The sequence below is a fragment of the Rhipicephalus microplus genome, chromosome 2, assembly GCF_043290135.1.
Source record: "Rhipicephalus microplus isolate Deutch F79 chromosome 2, USDA_Rmic, whole genome shotgun sequence".
Classification (NCBI taxonomy): domain Eukaryota; kingdom Metazoa; phylum Arthropoda; class Arachnida; order Ixodida; family Ixodidae; genus Rhipicephalus; species Rhipicephalus microplus.
Window position 1 is genome coordinate 275,060,760 of NC_134701.1, and position 20,764 is coordinate 275,081,523.

At 42.8% G+C, this 20,764-nt stretch overlaps 1 protein-coding gene across 1 annotated transcript in view; it reads right to left on the bottom strand.

Moving 5' to 3' along the window:
• Positions 1-18,581, bottom strand: part of RnrL (Ribonucleoside diphosphate reductase large subunit) — a 28,690-nt gene extending 10,109 nt beyond the window's left edge. Inside the window, exons 1-15 of the mRNA XM_037430081.2 lie at positions 18,436-18,581; positions 18,097-18,185; positions 16,541-16,718; positions 14,568-14,668; positions 14,403-14,462; positions 11,920-11,959; positions 11,425-11,587; positions 10,989-11,130; positions 10,825-10,908; positions 9,225-9,466; positions 4,894-5,095; positions 4,140-4,286; positions 3,349-3,570; positions 1,434-1,510; positions 808-943 (exon numbers count right to left, since the gene is read on the bottom strand). Of these exons, the coding sequence (XP_037285978.2) occupies positions 808-943; positions 1,434-1,510; positions 3,349-3,570; positions 4,140-4,286; positions 4,894-5,095; positions 9,225-9,466; positions 10,825-10,908; positions 10,989-11,130; positions 11,425-11,587; positions 11,920-11,959; positions 14,403-14,462; positions 14,568-14,668; positions 16,541-16,718; positions 18,097-18,185; positions 18,436-18,454 (1,902 nt within the window). The 5' untranslated portion in view covers positions 18,455-18,581. The remainder of the gene's footprint in view (positions 1-807; positions 944-1,433; positions 1,511-3,348; positions 3,571-4,139; positions 4,287-4,893; positions 5,096-9,224; positions 9,467-10,824; positions 10,909-10,988; positions 11,131-11,424; positions 11,588-11,919; positions 11,960-14,402; positions 14,463-14,567; positions 14,669-16,540; positions 16,719-18,096; positions 18,186-18,435) is intronic.
• Positions 18,582-20,764: the final 2,183 nt, after the last annotated feature.

The following is a 20,764-nucleotide window of genomic DNA, read 5'->3' on the forward strand; positions in this document are numbered from 1 at the left end:
CTTTGAATAGAAGGATTTGAATAGCAATAGGGTGCAAGATATATGCCGTAAATATGTTATACTGTTAATTTACTATACTTAGCACAGTTGAGCCTATATAAAAAGCTTATGAGCTTTTTATATAGGCTATATAGGCTCGAGAGAATCGAGTTGAAGTCATTATGTACGCGCAACCTTGAAGTGTGGCGTTGCGGGAGTGCAAATTTTGCACTGGCACTGAAACCATCGGCAATAAACTGAAACCACGATACTGAAACCACCTTTACCCACGCTGCAGCGAAATCACCATTATTACATAGGCGTTACATGCGGTCCAATAAATGTCTCTTTGTTCATTTCAACTAATTTATGTTTGTATCAAAGCAAATGCAAATACTGTGATACTCGTTCAAATAGTTGCCCATGCCTAGCTTTAACATTTTGCTTCCGCCAGAATGCAGCTGAGAACAAAACCTAAAATCTCAAATTAATGAACAATACAAACTGACAATTCACAACAGTGCAAGAATGAAACGAAGAGAGACTTCGTTGTTTCAGATACAATAAAAATATTGTCATAACTTCTGATTCCACAAAAAACGGCTAATTTATTCTGAAGGCAATGCCTTCCTCTGCCACATGCACTCTTTTTCCGTAACAAATGATGACAATTTCTTAGAATTCAGTGCATCTAGAGTAGCCAGGTTGCATAATCAAGGTAAAATAAGTGCATTCTCTGGGGGACACAAACCTTAAGTCCTGAGAAGCAGATGTTAGCTGACAAAATGCAATTTTGACTATACTTCCGAATTAAATTATCACACATACTTGAAACTCTCCAGACAGAACCCGCCGCGTGTAGATGTTGCTTGTATAGGCCTCTATCGACTCGTTGTTTCCCAGAATCTGGGCCGTGGAAGCCGTGGGCATGGGGGCAAGGAGTAGGCTGTTTCTGACACCATGCCTGAACGAGTACAAAAGGCAGTTTCATTGTTGAGCGATTTTACAAAAGTTCATAAGACAACACTGCGATTTTGAACAAAGAAACAGCGCTAGAACTGGACCAAGACAAGAATACACGTGATTGTGAGCCAGTTTTTAAAGATTGTGAAATACTAGGCACATATGCAGAGCAATGCCAACGTGAAATCTTTCAGGCAAAAAGTGGAGACCTGTGTTAGCATATTTGCTTCACAAAAATGAGTTCATGTATCTTTGAAAATGGTGATTGTTTCTCCCTCTATATATTGATGTACACATGCAATAAAATATAGTTGATGCTCAGTGCCCTGTTTGCCGTTTCGGTGCGTTTGGTTATCAAATGTGTTCGCCCATTCTAGCAGTGTTTTTTCATTCAAACTGAGTACTATGTACCAATCATCCCAGTTTAAGACACTAATACAACGCTGTGACACTCATGAATTCCCTATAACCAAAGTTGTACGAGCACTCACTTTGCAATCTTTTCCTTGAGGGCTGCCCAGTCCCACAGATCTGTCGGCGTCACATTCCACATGTCGTACTGAAGAATCTGAGCAGGAATGCCAGATGTGCCACCACACATGAGAACACCATTGACACCAGCATGCGCAACCGTGCCCACCAGTTACTTTCAAAGCCTTACATTTCCCTAATCCAGTTACTCCATATTTTGCACTAATTTTGTACCAACTTGGTTACTCTCTGAAATATGGTTTGTAACCTTTCAAGCACTTCGTGATGCGGCCACCAATTTAAACAGAAAGGTCAGTTACTTCCATTCACTCTAGTCTACACATCTCCCGGTCTCTTAAATGCTAAAGATTTTTATTCCTTTGCCTATTTTACAGTATACAGAACCTTAATAAGTTTCTTTGTTAGCATTATTCCAAGTTTTAACTTCTAAGACTTTGAAGATTTGTTCATAATCGGCAGCAACATTTTTGTGCTTTGACAGCTTTAATTGTAGGCAGGCTTGCCAAACCACACTAGCGCGAGAATTGACACAACATAATGTTACCTTTTCTTGCTTCATATTTAACTTAAATCTGCCAAAACTCTATCACAGCAATATTATTGCGTCACACACCCTAGTTATGCTAACAGGGTTTTAGTAGCAACTGCTAAGCGAAGAATAAGGAGAAGGAGGAAGAGAGAAGATATTTTTAAGCCAACCATTTTTGCCCCTTTATTTTTTTTGCCAGGCATCACATTGGCAAAAAATGCAATGCGATTCTCAACCACACCATGCAATTTGAGTAAATACAGAATGATGTATCCAATCTTTTTGGACGGTGGCCTCACCATAAATTTCCAGCAGACAAAGTAGGCTTCTCACGTTTGGCAATTCCACGACATATTACATCGCCACAATTGAATAGAGAAGCAGCTCTTGTTACTTCCATCCATTGCGATTAGAAAAGCAGCGCATTTCAGAGCCTCCACCATTGTTTTCAGCATCTGCAGCCATTTCCCCGACGATGGCAGTTGTTTTCGTATGTCTGCACCCGCAACGCTCCGCGTCCTTGCGCTTTGGGAAAATTTTCTGAAACAACAACCTTGCGTGATCCCTAACGCTTAGAGGCAAGTTGCGTTCCGCAAGAATTCCCGTGAATAGGCATTCTGCACAGATTGCATTGTTTTTGCAGCTTTATTGGAAGAAACTCCCGATGTTGCCCTGCCCTTCTGCAGCACGAACATAGTTCTGGTGCTTTTGAGAAGCTATGTGCAACTTTCAGTCGGGTTTGCTGCCATGCGAAATGCTTAAATCATAGACACACGTGGTACAGAATCCGTATTTGTCACCTTTCTCTGAAGTCGCAAAGCAGAAAACTTGGCTGTGTACGAGTCCAGAAACACTTACAGGTACTTCGTCGCTTCTGAAACTGCCATCGACCTTCCAACTGAACTCGGGGAAACATGCGATCCCAACGATCATGCAACAAACACCACTGATGCCTAGGCACGCAGCATAGCCCCAGTGTACAATATAAAACGTAGGAGCCAAAACAGAAAGACACAAAAATTGCGGCACCTTTTCCATTCCCTTCTTTCGGTACAGTAGCCAGCACATATCACGACCGGCCTTCACCCAGATGCGCGGTATTAAAGTGCTTAGAAAATACTTAGCAATACCCCACGTTATGGTTATAATAAGAAGTGCAGGCGAGTGCTTTTCAGCAGCATCACAACTATAGCAGCAGGAAAGGCCGACATACGCTTGCAGTTTGAAAGAGAGAGAAAATAAGAAAAAGAACACCTCTGTAGTGGCCACTTTTCAGGAGATTGGAGATAGCAATTCTACAAACGGGAGATTGATAAAAACTTGGAAATCCCCCGGACAATTCAGGTGGGTTGGCAGGTATGAAAGAGCAGTACAAAAGAATGTACCCCTTCAGACACTGGTGATCCTTTGTAAGTTTCGTATGGTCCATCCTTTTGTGCAAGCTCGCAGCTTGCTTCAAGGGCTCCATAGTAGATGGTCTCAAAGATCTGTCTGTTCAGCAGCATTGCTGGCTCAGAGTCGAACGGCAAGCGAAGCAGGATGAAGCAATCCGCTAGGCCTTGGACGCCAATGCCAATGGGACGATGCCTCATATTGGATCTCTCAGCCTACACATTGAGTTTGGAAAAAGAATGCAAGTAAAAAAGTTTATGAGAGGATACTAACAAATAGGCGACACCGTAATGGAAGAAACTGTGCAAAAAATGGGACATGCAGCATACTACACAAGCGTAGAGGATACAAATGAGTGCAAACGACACACATGTGTGCTCTTGTGTGGCGTCTGCTTCATGTCCGCCTTACTGTTCCTATCCCCACAACATTTCCCTCCTCAGAAATAGCACTACAAGGCAGTATTAGCACTCACTGAAAGCAATGATAGAGCGGCTTACCAAGATATACCGATTATCAATAGTAGAGCTGGTGACAGAATGCCATCTCATGATGCTGTGTTTGAACAAGCACTAGAATGTTCTATCACGTTAACTTGCAAGGTGGAGAATGAAAGTACTTCGGCATCAGGAAGTAACTGTCACTTCAAGCGCGAGAGAATCAAAATGCAGATGAACATCGTGTTAGCACTAGCAATGCCATGAAATTGCCTTGTTTCGGGATTCCAACGAAAATGCAATGCTAAACAATACAAGTACTGTCTCAAAGGTCTCCAGTATCTCACCTCGGGAATCGGGTAGAAGTTCACGTCGATGATGCGATTGAGATTCCGTGTGATGACCTGACTGACTTCTCGCAGCTTCTGAAAGTCGAAGCTTCCATCCTTGACAAACCGGTTCAAGGCAATTGATGCCAAATTGCAAACAGCCACCTGCAAAAAAGAGCATGGTTACACTTTGTTCTAAGGCTGAACACCAGTACAGCTGCAATTTATTCGAGTTCAGCTCGAGTTTAAGCAAGCACAGTAAGCTTCAGTGCATTTGGTTATCAAAACTGCACTGCAGTTGTACTGCTTACTCACTTGACAATCATTTTCAAAATCAGTATGGCACTACTCAAGTTCAGATCTGGTTTATTGCATTAGATGTAACAGTAATAGACCCTGGCCCCTGTATTGGTACTACAGCTGCCAACCAAATCTTCAGACACCGAGTGTAGTATACTTTGCTAGCAAATTGAAGCGTTTGTATGCTTGGAAATGCAAAAGAATATGTTTTTATTAAAGAATTAAAAGAACCTCATGCCACGTTGTTGTTTTCCCTAGAACTACAAACATTGAAGATGCTATTCTCCTTTAAATTTCTTGAGCCCTTTTCAAATGTTTTAAAAAACTTAAATAAAAAATGCAGTAAATTGTCCAAAGGTGCTTTTCACGTAAGAACAGACAGCCACAAGCTTTCCCGAGAGCTTTCCTTTCCCCCCTTTGGACTAGATGTCATGCACGTGCTGGGTGAAGCTGCAGTGCACACAAATTGTACCTCGTCCGGAGATGTGTACTCCACGACTTCGGTGCACAGGTTGCTGCACTTGATGGTGCCAAGGTTTTTCTGATTAGACTTGCGATTGCAGGCATCCTTGTACAGCATGTATGGTGTGCCCGTCTCAATCTGAGACTCGAGGATGGCGGACCACAGTTGCTGTGCACGTACCTGCCGCCTGTAACGCTTGTCACTTTCATATCTGCACAGAGAGAGAAGATAGCCATTTGACAATTACTTCTTCAAGAACTTCTTCAGTGAAAAGCGATTGGAAACAGTAAGACTACCGAGTCATACTCAAGCAACTCTGGCCAAAAACTGTCTGCGACTAAATGCATGTTGTTGGGTATTGTTTGTATGGCACAGGCCATACTTATACTGTGTATAATGGGATCAAGAACCACCTTTACTCTTCCTCGTTTTTTTTCCCTTCCCATGCGAACAGGCATGACTAGCATGAATAAACAGTGAATTCGCCATTGAGTCGAGTCTTGTGCCTGGGATGCTCACTGCTACCATACCATGAACAGCCGTGAAGCACGCACATGATAGCTTTAGAGCGCTCTGCCACTGCCTGTGCAGCTAGTGTACCCTTTAAATTTGAAGCGACACGATGGGAACTCCTTTGAAAGATCTTCAATAACCACTGTAGGGTGTTGACTCAGCCCCGCCGCGGTGGTCTAGTGGCTAAGGTACTCGGCTGCTGACCCGCAGGGCGCGGGTTCGAATCCCGGCTGCGGCGGCTGCATTTCCGATGGAGGCGGAAATGTTGTAGGCCCGTGTACTCAGATTTGGGTGCACGTTAAAGAACCCCAGGTGGTCTAAATTTCCGGAGCCCTCCACTACGGCGTCTCTCATAGTCATATAGTGGTTTTGGGACGTTAAACCCCACATATCAATCAATCAATCAGGGTGTTGACTCAGCCTGTGCTAAGCACTAGAACCTTAAATGCGAAGCATTTATTTGCATACTGCATAAGCATGGGCGAATATTCGAATGCTTCAAATATTTGAATGAAAAGTAATGTATTTGAATTCGCTTTGATTCAAATTTAAATCATTGAAAATTTTGAGGTATTCGCAATGAACAAATAGGTGTATATTGATCCACATGTAACCACCTGTAAAGGTGGTTTCATTGCAGTGTAGGGGTGCCAAGACGAGAAAGCACCTAACCAAGGTAAGTGCGCTCTGCCACGAAGCCCTCCTTCAAATTTAAAGGGGCCCTGCAACATTTTTTGAGCACGGTCAGAAAATGCTGCCGATCGGTCGTTGAAGCTACCAAGAACACGCTAGCCAAATATTGTAACGCAGCTTGCGGCCTGCATTTCACAATAAATTATAATGCTCTTTTCTCTCGGCAAGTGACACCACAAGCTCAAACTTAAGTCGTCACAGCCATTGTATCAGCAATTTGTTGATTTCTGCATGGCATGCTCGGTCGTTACTGGGGCTGCCGCGAGAGGCCGCCACTTGTCCACGCATACGTGCGCGATCACACTGAAAAACCGCGTATCAGACGAAAAAAAAAAAAAAAAAAGTGCTCAAGCTCAGGAGGCGCGTGTGACATATTTTCTTTTCTCGTGCCATCCCTCCCTGCTTAGCTTTCAACGCTTTCATCAATACGAGAAGAGAGAATGCACTTGCGGCGTGCAGCGAATCTTTGTAACTTCACTCATACTGGACAAATTCTTAAAATTTTTGCGGCGGTGAATTCATAAGGCAATGAGCTTCTTAATAAATCGATTCCAAGGCTACTTGAAAAAAGTGTTGCAGGGCTCGTTTAAGTGAGCATATTACCTTCAAATCAATTTATCATTTTATTAAGCTCATATAGGCCATCAAGACCTTATTATGGCAGCTTATATGCTCTAAGTATAATTAATTTTGAAATGTTAGATATTTCACAGGTTCCATCCCACCTACCCCTACTTTCATCCTACCAGAAGTCAAAACCTGCTACTACTCAAAGTTGTTTCAACTTCCTCTGATAAAAAAAAAAAATGCATTTGCAGAGGCCCTACTTCAACTTAACAAAATATACTGTGCAGGTTAATTAGGTCATGATAAATGTGCTCATTTTTCTTAATGTGTAATATATACTATTCGTATTCGATTCAAAAATATTCAACCAAAATCACTGTTAGCTTCGAACCTAAAATTCACTATTTGCACAAGCCACTGCAAGCACTTTTTGCACTGTGTCTCTCTGCCTAGCCGTCTACGCCTGGGTACTCTCATGATCACCCCCTTAACTTGGGGTAGACCAAAATTAATATCGGAGGGTAAGGTGGTTTTTCTCAAAGACAACGCGCTGGTCATGACATCAATAATGTCACAATTTTGTCGCACACGTCGTCAATTACTTTAGAAAAAACAGTGGCACATACCCGGGCCACATGCTGTGGGAGTGCCCGGCACTGTACAGACACACCAATGCCACGACCCTTTCGTCGAAGCTCCATGAGGCTCTGCGGAGCCCCGCTCTGTACGACCAAACCTGGACGACCCAGCACGCCCGTGAGTACGTCGAGGCAAGCCCTTGACATTCCCTCATGGGAGGCTTAGGCCCGGCCACCTAAGCTGCTGGTTTCTTATAATAAAGGGTATTCTTCCTCCTCCGACCCGGGGGCAGGTATGTGCCACTGGTATGCAGGTATGTGCCACAGGTGATAGACATTTTATATCTACCCAGGAACGGCGAGAACACACACAGTTGTGAGTGTTAGGAAAAAGCTGACATAGGCAGCGTTGATTGGACGAATGCAAAGAATAAATGTCAGTGTCTCAGCAGGAATCAAACCCTTGCATTCTGCGTGGCAATCAAGTATTCTACAGCAGGCACACTCCAGGTCTTGAATATACTTTGCAAATAGACCCTAATGTTTGTGAAACATCAATTCTGGTTACAGTACTGCACACTATCAAATTTTATAAAGAGCCGTCATGTCGGGTTAACATAAATTGTAGTTAGGCACCATCCGCTGAAGTTGATTTGTGTAGCAGTATTGAGGGCTACCAGCCTCGCAGGTACTAGTAAGAACACCAGCGCTTCATATCAGCTTACTGCTTCTGGTGTTGCTAATATCCATGTTGCTGTTGGCACCATTATGCAACAGCAAACAACTCCTCATATAAAACCTACGCAGCTGTTTCACATATGTGTGTGCGTGGATTTGTACACACATTTAGCGCCACTTCTTACCGTCTTTCTCAATCAATAAAAAAAAAAAAGATCACCTTCCATCCGCATGCTTCACACAACATCGATTCTCAAGGTACGTGGGATTTGTTTAATTTTTAAATGCGGCGCATTTCAACGTAGCACGATGTCGCGCTTTGGTGTCGGCGCTGTCCACACCTCCACTGCGCATGCGCGTTTTGTGCTGGCTCTGGAAGACACTTGCAAAACTGTCGCTCCAGGAGCCATTAAAGAATAAGACACCACCGGGCAAGCCAAGCATGAGCAGTGGGGGTGGGGACCTTCATTCAATAAATAAGAATAATAAAGATGAAATAACAATTAAGCATTCCCAAACCATACCCAATTATGCAACACTCACGCAACCCCCCCCTCCCCCACTCTGTCATGCATTTACTCGAGTTCCTTCCGTGGGAAAATGTGGGCGGCTTTTTTTATATATATATATACCGTAATCACACTAAGTTTCTCAGCAGCATGCCTCATCTCGGCAACCTGTCTCACGAAGCATCGTATTACGAGTCATTTACACTACACTGGTGATGTCTATTGGCTCATCAACCTGCAGCGTCTCTTGACACTGCAGGTCTTGACTTTTCATTGATCATCCATTGCGAAGCCCACGCACAATGCCTTACCAGACGAGTACAAGGATTGCACATCTTTCAAGAATCTAGCTACCTAGAGATATAGTCTTCCGAAATCTGGCTATTTACCTACGCTACCTGCCATGACTCAATCATGCCTGCCATACATGCTCTAACAAATGTTCCTTTTTTCGATAAACTTCCTTATTTTCGGGCCTTTTGTGACAAAGTGACTCGGATAAACGAAATGTTACACGGGTTCTAAAAAGCAGACCATCAAAGACATTCTCACCCTTTTGTAAAGCTTCTGCCTTAGTAATTGTGGGGGTTTCAAGTCTAAAATCTACAATACGATTATGAGGCATGCTGTGAAGAAGGGCTCCAGAAATTTCGACCACCTGGAGCTCTTTAACGTGCGCTCAACATAAGTACATCGGCCTCTCTATATTTCCGTTTCCGTCAGTATATGACCATCACAGCTGGGACATAGTAATGATTCTACCTTAACCTTTGAGGTATTGAATAATGAAAAATGTACGCACTGCATATAAAGTTTTTCGAACTCTTCACTATGAACTTCATGCAGCCCAGGGCATTCGTGGGGACACATGAGCGACCAGACACCATCTTCCTCCACGCGCTTCATGAACAGGTCTGGGATCCAGAGAGCATAAAACAAGTCCCGAGCTCGAGTTTCCTCTTTGCCCGTGTTCTTCTTCAGCTCAAGGAACTCGAAGATGTCTGCGTGCCAGGGCTCCAGGTACATGGCAAAAGCTCCCGGCCTCTGTTGAATACAAACATAAAAGCTGCGTTTGAGATGAAGACTTGACCACCAATAGTATTAATAGCAAAGTACAACTGCTTGAAGAGGTGATTAGTGTTTCTGCGTCAAGATTGCTTTACGACATGTTCCAAGTCTGCAGAAGCTATGAAAGGATGGCATTATGCAAGTATGAAAGTTAGTATGAGACACTTGAATTTGATACGAGAGCTGACATTGATATGCCGGACCCGTCACCACTGACACTACCATGACTCTAGAAGACAATGTGAAAGCTGTCAACATTGCATGGCAATGAGCCTATGTAGAGCGATTTTTAAGACTCATTAGCGACCACAAAATCGCCTGAAAAATCGGGCAGTTTGAAAAAACAAATTCCTGCTTGTTTGTTCCACTCAAGCAGTCAAGTTCCTACAGTCAAGTACGAAACAGCTTGCACTCTGCTCATACCTACATGATAGTTACGGCAGAGGTGGGAGCTTCAATTATATGCCATGTCAGATTCATGGTACACTAACCTGGCGTTTTGGCAAGCTCTGAGGCTCTCGTGAACACTATTGGTACGTGCCAACGAACCTTGCTTCACCAAATGCTATCCGCCAGTTATAAATTTGCCTGTCATGATGAGAGCCGCCAATACCAGCAAAGTTTGAAAAGAATTCTGGCTTTCTCGTGAAAATAACACAGAACACAAAGGTTGTGACCGAAAAGCAGATGACTTGTCCAGCTTTCCCCCATGTGCCATTTCATGAAAGTCTCTGCTAACACGCCGCATGAAGCCAATCATTCCTAGTAATGTGCAGCACACCTAGAAACGCTATTTTGAACCTAAAATGTGGGCAGAATGTCTGAAAGATTGGATAACGAGCTTGAACATTTAAAACTTAGGAGATTTATATACTGAAGTCTATGGGACTAGCAATGGTGCTGCAAAAGTGTCCAAATTTTCAAGCCATGTCAGAATATTCAGCAGTTGATTGAACTGCAAAGCTACTCATAGATTTTTTTGGATACGTAAAAACTGCTGGGATATGGAATAAAGTGAGCAACTTTTCTGCGATGTCATGATTTGTGCATTTTCAAGAAAACTGCATCAAAGAAACATTTTTTTACAACAAATCATTTGGAGCACTCTTCCACTTGTCAGTGTCACCAAAAGAACTTAATTTGTTTGTACCTTATACATAAAGACATCACAATTCCAAAATGCTTTAAGCCCTTCTCTGAGAGCCTTCCATCTTGAAAAGCAAAATGCATTACTGTCTGCATTATCCTCTCCATCAGCAATACAGCTAAGCATTGCACAATCGTATTAGCATTATTATAAATGACTCTCGTATCTAGACTTTTTTCACACAAACCTTATTTCCTCCTTGATCAACATATCGAGCCGTATTGTTGTAAACCCGCAGCATGGGTACAAGTCCATTGGATGTGCCATTGGTCTGCAAAACAAGAACCATGGCAAATTGTAGCGAGCGGGATTTGCGACCTGCTGCTGCGTAACGAGGGCTGCAACACTCACTCCCGCAATGTAGGTCCCCGAGGCTCGGATGCAGTGCACGTTGACACCTATGCCACCAGCAGACTTGGAAATGAGCGCGCACTGCTTGAGGGTGTCATAGATGCCCTCTATGCTGTCTTCCTTCATCTGCAGCAAGAAACAGCTGTGCCCCACAGCCGGCACATTGCAGGGTAAATACTATTCAGGTCCTGCCCCTTCCACTTTGTAGCTACTCAGTCTGTGAGCGCCTCATACACCACAAGTGTTCCCAGACTGAACAAGACAAGCTGGCAGAATATGACAACAGTCAGTAAACAACATTCACGCGTAAAATAGCTGCAAATCACATGATTGACAAACCCCCAAAGAAAACAAGTGGCAGCACCAAAAACAATGCAGAAATCACAGAATGCTGAAGAAGCAATTTTTCTGCACAGCAAGACACGATGAGCTGTACCTCGAAAGCTGTGGCCTCGGGGTGCCAGAGTTGAACAATGTCGGCGAGGCATGTGTGAACCATTTCTCTGACATGAGGTTGTATGTGTTGAGAACAGCTTCCAAGTCGGTGCCGTGAATTCCGATAGACACTCGCATCAACATGTGCTGAGGGCGTTCGACAACTGAAACAAAAGAGGACGAAGAAATTGCGGCTTACAAACATCTATCAACATGATGCACTGGGTTTCACATAAGCTCTTGACATATTATAAACTGCTACAGACTAACGCCATTTAGAAGGTAGTTAGCCATCCTAGAAAAGTGGATCACAACCTTTGTGCCAGGTCTGGCCGTTGCCATAAATCAGCGTGCCAGTCTTTCCACGTATCGTTTAGCAAGCTTCATTGCCTGGTACGCTTATACAGCTATGATAGTGAATGCAGTTTAAATATTTAGTAAATTCATTATTTTGTAGGCAAAATGTAAGAGACTACATATCTGTAGGTGCACCCACCTTTTCCATTGATTTTCAACAGATAAGATCTTTCCAATGTCTGAAAAATAATAAAAAAAAAGAGAATCAGAAAATGCTTTTGAAAAAGATATCTTTTCCTGATCTACCCGTCTTGGCCATTTTCATTGAGGAAAAACAGCATCAAATAGGACAAAATGCAATAGCAGATAAATATTACGAAGTTCACTAAATGTTAGTACAGTTTCAGAATTTTCAGATATCATAAATAAAAAAAAAAATTCCATTCACTGCTATGTACCCATGGGGTTAAGTGTTGTCACTATTTTGAACTAACAAAGTTTTCATGGCACTGAACTCAATTTAATGCAGTTTCTTTGGATTCAGCAGACGGCTTTTCTTCGGACATGGGCAGTAACACTATCATGTTAAAGGGGCCATGACACCCAATTTTCGCTCATAATCTAAGTTATGTGGGTTAAACCTTCCCTTGGGTGTTCACCAATAAACTCGTGAAATTTCAGTGCATTTGGCCGAGAACTTAATTTATAAAATTAACGAGCATTTTTATAAACATGTGAGCGGCCCGAGAGTCTGGACAGCCTTGATGCACTCGCGAGCAGTGATGCAACAAGCCGTTTGTATTGCAGGCACCTGCATTCCAGCTAACGATAGTTTCATGGTCAACTACACGTGCAGTGGAGCTATTACAGCTTTCTTCAGTTTGGCATTGAAAATTCAATGGTCCGCAGCAGCTCGAACTCAGGTAGCAGACAATGGCTACACTCTGTGAAGCACTTGACATCCCACACACCAAGGCAAAATAGCGGTCGCCGACTGTGGGTGAGGTTTATAGCCTGCGACTTCTAGGGCTCATTCTGCGGTGAAGTATTACTTTTCACTCTATTTTTCATACATGCACATGTACAATGGACCCTTTAGTTGTATATTTCACTGAAAACTGCAATGCGGTGGGCGACCATGTCATGGCCCCTTTAGAACATTGAGCTGCCAAAGTCAATACGAAAGTTTTATTTTGACGAGACTGCACACTATGTCGTGCAAAGAACAACGGACTTGACTATCAGTAACGTTTTTACACATCAAATGGCGCTACGGGTGACAATGGTCTGTTGACCCTGGAAATATTCTCACAGGAACACGGTAGTTGCTTTCGTTATTTAACTACTTATACAACAGATGGCAATGATTGTTTCCTTAGAACTTTCTTGCTCCACCTGTTTGCCCACTAACTGCATTCATTTTCCTCGGCTTTCATTTGAATTGAATTAAAATTTTTACTTGCCCTGAAAAAACTTACAGGAGCGGGAGCAGAGACTAAAGACTATACGGCCTGACAAAGGACCTTTCCTCCTAAATACGGTTTGGCATGCAGGCCACTGAGCATCTTCATATTTAAGAAATATTTTGGATATTTTATTACCCAAAAATACAACAAGCATAAGCATAGTCTTATTAAGCAGGGTGAATTAAACACAAAAGAAATTCACCACAAAGAAACATTTCTACAGAACATTGTTACACAACGTGAAAATACAACACGAGATCCTCGTAGCATATTGCAAATTTATAAACAAGATATTAGAGATCAAACAAACTTTAGGTAGCGTCCTCAATATCATGATGCCTTAGGATGGTTTTGATTATGGTGTTAGACTGCATGGAATTGTAATATACAAGACCTCGTAGACGATTTAGCATTGTAGGTATCTGATATTGAACATTTTTTTTACCATAATTTGTCCTAAGTGTTCGGATTTTTCGACGTTTCTGACGCATTAATTAGTGCTTCCAGGTGTATTCAGAAGACATTGGGGCTTATTTTGCTTAACCCATAGCAAAAGTCTGAAGTGATAGAACTGTGTTACCTTAAAGATTTCATATTTTTCAGAGTGATTTAGTTGGAATGTTGGAACCTTGTAATAGTTTTACACGACCATCTACCTCATTTTTATTGCCTGGACATACGAGTGTTCACCTTCGCGGACTCTTCACACGCACAGGCGTACATTAGTGACAAAAAAAAAATGCCACAGTAGCTTTTAGGCAATGCCACATTACAATTTTAGATTTTGAAGAAACAACAAATTTCTTTTCAATTTTACAACGTTCCCAATTGAACAACATAATTCTAGCATGCTCATCACTGCATTAAATCGAGGGTCCACAGGGCTTAAATTCACACGGAAGCCATGTTAATGGCACGAAAACACATTGCGACATTAAGATAAAGCATTAATTGCCAGGTTTTTAAGGGCCATAACTGCAAAATCTAAGCCCATTTTCTGCCAGCTGGTGTACTTTGACATACACGTGAATCTCAAGTATTCAGGCTTTTTCATCGGATTCTTGCCCCAGGGAATGTGGCTACCATAGATGGAATATAATGCCAGAACCACTATAGCATCATGGTGGGTGACCTCATTATCAACACTCTGCATATAGTAGTGCATTTGGCATTATTGTGAATCGAATGAGAAAGTTATAGGCCACTTTTGACTCACCTTGAATCCAAAGTAGTTGTAATTAAAATCTCTGTCATATATGATGGCAGAATTAAAGACCTGCAAACAAATAAGCAGAACCATGTCAGAGGAGCCCAGTCAGTAGAGTACATACGTAATACTCAATGAATGTCCGAATTTCGGCTTATGCATACTCATACTCACTTCAGCGTTGTCCATGACAATCTTGTACACGCTGTCACTGATCATGGGCGACCTCAACCGTGTGCGCTCATTCACCATGTTGTAGAGATCTTCCACAACCTCTGCAATGCAGGTTGAAGTTTATTTGTTTCGATTACAGAAAGGAAGGGCACGTGCAAAGGCTAGGAAGGCCTGATCAAGTGCTCCTGTTGGCATTCAACAATTGAACTTCGGGTGGATACATAATATAAAATACAGTTCATTGCACATGAAAGGTGTGCTAATGAACTTCACTACTTTCAGATTAACTTTTTTGGTCTAAATGATATCAAAAGACTATGGCGAAAACTATTTCACTTCATCATGTCAGCAACTTGAGTGCTTTATATTGTTATGACCGCCATCAGTAGGCGCCATGCTGTCGCTGAGAAGCGTAGCCGGGCAGCGTTTCCACGCCTGGAACCCCAGTTTTCTTGGAACCAGCGTCGAGAGCTGACGGGGGAGCGGCGCTCTTTTAATCCTCAAACAAGTAGCCGACTGGCCGGCTGCCTATGCCCACCAGGTATTGTCCCTGCTGGCCGGAGGATGAGACGTCGTGTCGCCACGACGCCGTAAGCGGTTCCAGAGAGGACAACAAAGACAGCATCTTCTTTAAAAAAAAACCGCGGCCGCCGCCACAAATTGCCCTGCTAATTGAGCGGACAAATCGGCGGACCGTTTGATGTCTGCTGTCAGGAGTGTGGGACCCCTCGACCAGCGACACACACACGACGAGGAAGAGCCCCTCTGGCGCCACCTTGCAGTGCAGTGATCACGACTCAATATTGGATGTTCACGTGGGCCGTGGATGCTCGTACCCCTCGTCTGTTGTGTGTGTGTGATTGGTCTTCCCCTCAAGAAGGAGGAGCCCGACAGGGCTTATAACGACGCCGCAGAGTGCAGGACGTCGCTCTGAACCATGTAACGGTTCAACCACCACGTTCGTGGTTTGTGAACTCCTAACCTACCATGCTGTAAATAAGTGTAAATAGTGCCATAAACCTGTTTTGTTTTCGTGTCCTCCAGCGACCTTCCTTTTGACCTGTAACAACTGGTGGCAGCGGTGGGATCCACAACAACTGGTGGCAGCGGTGGGATACGACTCAGCACCCCGAGCCACAACAATATCTTTGAACTTTGGAGTCCTCTTAAATGAGCCCTGTCACATTTTTCGAACATGGTCATAAACACGACCAGCAGTCAAGGCTCCTGTGAATACAGAACCATATATTACAGCACTGCATGCACCAGGGAATCTAAATTACGTTCCCAAGACAGATATTTCTCACTCTTGTTTCAGCGAGTTTCGTTGTTGTAGGAATCGACTACATAGGTGGAGGGGAGGAGACGGCCACTGGCTGATTTGAGCATTGCATGGTTACCGAATCCTCTACAGGGTACAGCCACACGAACACAGTAGCTGCACTAGCACACTCATGAGCATACTAGAAGTGAGCCAACGCATCCATAGACAAAAAGAAGTGCTCATGATGCACACTGAAGTAGCTTCTTGGGCCTTTGTCATCACTCATACAGATTTGAGCACGCTCGTCGGGACAGGAGAGCAAAATTGTGCAACAAATTTCTACTATTACATTCGTATTTGATAGATTAGAAGAACTTATTAGGCAATCCGTTTGTGAAGCAACGAACTACAATGGTGAGGTCATTTGACAATTACCTGAAAAAGTATTGCAGGGTCTCTTAAGATTATTGACTCGCGTAACCAGAATCGGCACAGGTTTTTAAAAAGGATTACCCTGGAATATCTTGTGGAGTTTGCAAATAGCATGTTGTAATCCATGGAAGATCAGGCACAAATAAATGCAGGTTTCCTACGCTTTTCAAAGTGCAATCAGCCATTTAGCACATTTGAATATGGTACAAGTATACTGCAAGCAACTTTTCATAGACTATGCTATGTCCAACAATAACTCACAAACACAATTTCTTACCACTAAATACTTTCTTGGTCTCCTTGTGCAGATTGGAAACTGCAATACGGGCAGCCAAAATGGCATAGTCGGGGTGTTTTGTGGTCATGGTGGCTGCAGTTTCAGCTGCCAAATTATCCAGCTCAACCGTGGTAACTCCAGGGTACAAACCATTTATGACTTTCTGAGCAATAGAGCACTGAAAAGAGATGAGCAATATTATTTAGAAGTAACAAAATCTTGGAAATATTTGCAGAGCTGTTGACAAATTTTGACAGACCACTGTAAAAAAAAGTGGCACGATAAGCCATCCTGTAACAAACTTCGAATTAATCTTATTCATGCGCATTAATAGATAATCATGCCAAGAAAAGCCTAGAGAATGTTACTTGTAGCAAATATGGTATAAATATGAAGAAAGATTCGAAGAGTGAAGGTTCGGTCTGTGTTCACGGCAAGTTAACTTTTCGTCCACTTGACTTTCTTCACATTTATAGCATAGTTAGTACTGATAACATCCCCTAAACTTTTCCTGGCATTCTTGTCAGTGTGTTCTCATAATTATTGTGTCCAACAATGAAAAATGAGCTTTGAAATTTGGCTTTTTTTTTTTCAAATGAACACTATAACACACAGTATCCTATTTAACTGATAAAGTTGGTTAACAGGTTGAACTAATGAACAGAACTGCAGACGAAAAATCAATGTCTCATCTACACTTGCAGTGTTAAATTTAAACACATGCTAGTTAGAGAGTTTGGATGTTCGAAGACTGTGTAAATACGTGCAATAAAAATGAACCTCGACTGTTCAGATCCATGGATACTCAAACGGACAATGCCAATCTAGATTAAAACACTGGTAAAACCAGCGCAGGTTGCACTACTAACATTATAAACCAATCAACAGACATTTTGAAGCTGGCATAAGCATCTAAGCTACTTACAAGTGCATTCATGCGAAATATAACAAATTGTAAACCCACAGTTATAATAAACGGCAACTTAATAGGTATACGAGATTTGGATTGCTCAAGTTGTTACTCTAGACATTAGAATGCACGACTGAAAGAAAGGAGAATTCACTAATTCCACGAAAAAGAGAATACATCGATTTAGCACGCTTTGAATTTAGTCCCATTGACTGAAGTGTTTACGTTAGTCTTAAAACTACTGTTCCCTTGTCCTTGTCGTTTTGAGACCAGTTATTGGAGACCGTGGTTACGGTGACCCGACGACGGTTACACGAAAACAATTCGACGATGAGTCACTTCGACGAGACAGCCAGAGCTCGAGTCGCAAGAGCTCCTTGAACGCACTTCTTGCAAGGCAACATATCATCGCACCCTTTCCTAATCAGTAAGTAGGGGCGTGATAAACCCCACAGTGGCGGTTTAAATTATCGTCACGGACGCAAACTACCAAAACCACACGCTCTCCTCGGAATACTCGGTAGCTGTACAATAAAGCGCGTAATGTAATTGATTCTCCCATCTCGTAAAGGTTACACTTAAAGTCACGGCAATGGCTTTAAACCAGTAAGCTGCGAAAACTAAACTTCTGGATTATCGTACTTACGGGGTCTACAAAGTCCATGTTGAGTCCATAGCAAAGCTTGTGGATTCTTGACGTGATCTTATCGAAATACACGGGCTCCTTGCGACTGTCTGAAGTCAAAAGAAACGGCGGTATGTGTGAGAAGTCCTGTTTCGAGGTGGAACAGAAACTTTCAAGTACGCGGTAATAGTCTTCCCCTGCGAGCATATTGTGTTGGCCTGAAGGGCAACCTTTATGTGCGTATGCAAATTCAGGCAAAAAGCGCGAGTGAATTCGCTTGCTGCACAGATCCGGCAGGCACACTGGCTTGGGACTGTAGACTCTAGACCACGCCAGTCAGCAAATTGCTCGGACACTTACCTCGTTTGAGGACGAACATTGTTCCCGCCTGAGCTTGTCCAGACACGCAGGAAGGGCCGAACAGAAGATTTGCGCGCCAGAAACCAGAAAGACCGTGAAAAATGGCGCCAAATATGCATACCACGTGAGCAGTCCGTCCAATGAGACACAAGCGCCCAGCTGTTTGTACACAATTAAAACGTGTGAGTCAAGCAAGACCAAGACTTCGTAAGTTGTATCCAGAATTAATTTCTGTCTAATTGAGCACATTGAATAATGTGTATGTCTTGGTACTGAGTAATCTTTCTTGTGATTTAAAAAAAAAAAAAACAGGAGGTCGTTCCAGTTTCGGTTCCAGCATGGTTGGTAGAGTTTAGATGTTCTGTGCTTTGGTTTACGCCACGCCGATGCGCATGTTGCGTTGTGTGTACGGTGCCTACCGTAAATATTACTGTTCCACGAAGCTGTTTGACCCATTGCGACCCAGTGTTCTGAAATCCGAGTGTAATCTACTGAAAAATAACCGATAATGTAGCCTTATGTACGAACAGCTCTGTGAATGGAACCCGCTGAGCTTAATGTTTGGCACGGATATAATTTTCCTTCGTGCCTGTTAATCGTGACATATGAGAGCAACCGCATATCAAAAGAAAAACTTTGTTAGCAGAGGCAGCGCTCCGTGCAAACCTGGACATGAAGGTTAATCCTCCCCACTGGCTGGACAGGTGCCAAGCAGCAACGTTCTGAATGACCCCTAAGCAGGAAATAGGATTACGAATCATACGCATGAAAGCGTTACACAGCTGTTTAAGTGGTACACGTTGCTGGGCTAGTGGGTTCAATACACAGTTGTGGCTACTTCGAGCATAGAAATAACAAGAGAACGAGAAAAGGGGGTCGCAAATTATCGATTAAATTGGTTTTTCATGACCCGATGAATCGCTCATGAGCACGGTGCTAGTATAGATATATTCTACCACCGTGACCTTAACTATGCCAGCCTGCATTGTCAGTCGAAGACCTAGACTTCGTTCAGATGAAAATTAACCAGTGCAATCACACAATTAGCCACGTTGGCATCAATATTCACGGAGTATGCGCAGTTCCGGTCATTAGTACATTTTTTTTTTTCATGAAAGGTGCTCACTTCTCCAAGCTCTCACTAAATAACTCCATCAATAAAGTTTATTAATTGCCTCACGAAACGACCACCGCAAAAATGTTTAGAATTCGTCAAGTGTTAAAATCAGGCAACGGTCAATAATTTGGGGACAAGGCGTGGTCGCTTGGGTATGACATCATTTGCAGAAAAAAGAGCTAACGATTTCGTGAATTCCAGGACATGTGCTACGTTTGGCTTTACCAACCTGCAGCGTTTTCTGACCGTGCTGATGAAGTTTTGCAGGGCTCCTTTGAAAAACATACAATCTGATTTCGCAACAGGCTTGCACTTAATGGTGCTGGCACATTTTGCAGCATATGCAGACCGACCCACCTGATCCCAAAAGGTCAGAATAGTATGCGCTTAAATATTTTTGTTTAACTGTGCACTGTGTAGTATGGCGTTGCAATTCCCACACTGAGGTACAGCACCATACCAGCTACCTCTCTAGATCAAGGAGGTTTTAGGACCTCCTTGCTCTAGACGAAGTCTTGAGGTTGACATTGTCACGGATGACTAGTCATTGTGCACGCTCGAAGTCAGCACAATCCAAGTTAATTCCATCAGGCCACTGTATACTAGATTGGCACCGGAAGAAAAGATGTTTACCAATCGGCCAACGTGTATGAGCTCCAACAGATGCCAATTCGGTATTGCGTTACAATGACTGATTTTCTTTTTACTGTAATAAAAGCTGTGGCTAGGTGGAAAAATGTGGTGATCTCAGAGTGCGGAGAAACTGTCGTCAGTGGGTGTGTGCCACAGATCCACTAAATACGAAGAACCGATTCCAGCTTGTGCTAGCACGAGGGGTCTCCACGGCCGATTCCTCGCTATTCATGATTTCGTCAATACTTGCCGACACTCATCCCCAGTGTACTGAGTGTTCAATTTTTCTACACTTACTATTTTTTTTCTCATGAACCATGTTTTATTATGAACCATTGTTTTATTATGTATTTGTTTTTTGCTTATGGTACTATTGATGTATTTCATGTATTCAAATGGAGTTTCCAGTCTCAAACTTTTCAATTTTTTTGTTACTCCCCCCCTTTTTTTTTCAATTTAGAGTTCTCGGTATGCCTTTCTTTTGCTCGCCATTTGCCTGCCCTGTACTCAATCAATTAAATATCTCTAGGAGGTCCCCTTGCCAATTTTTACTTCAAGACCTCCTTTTGTAAAACTTAT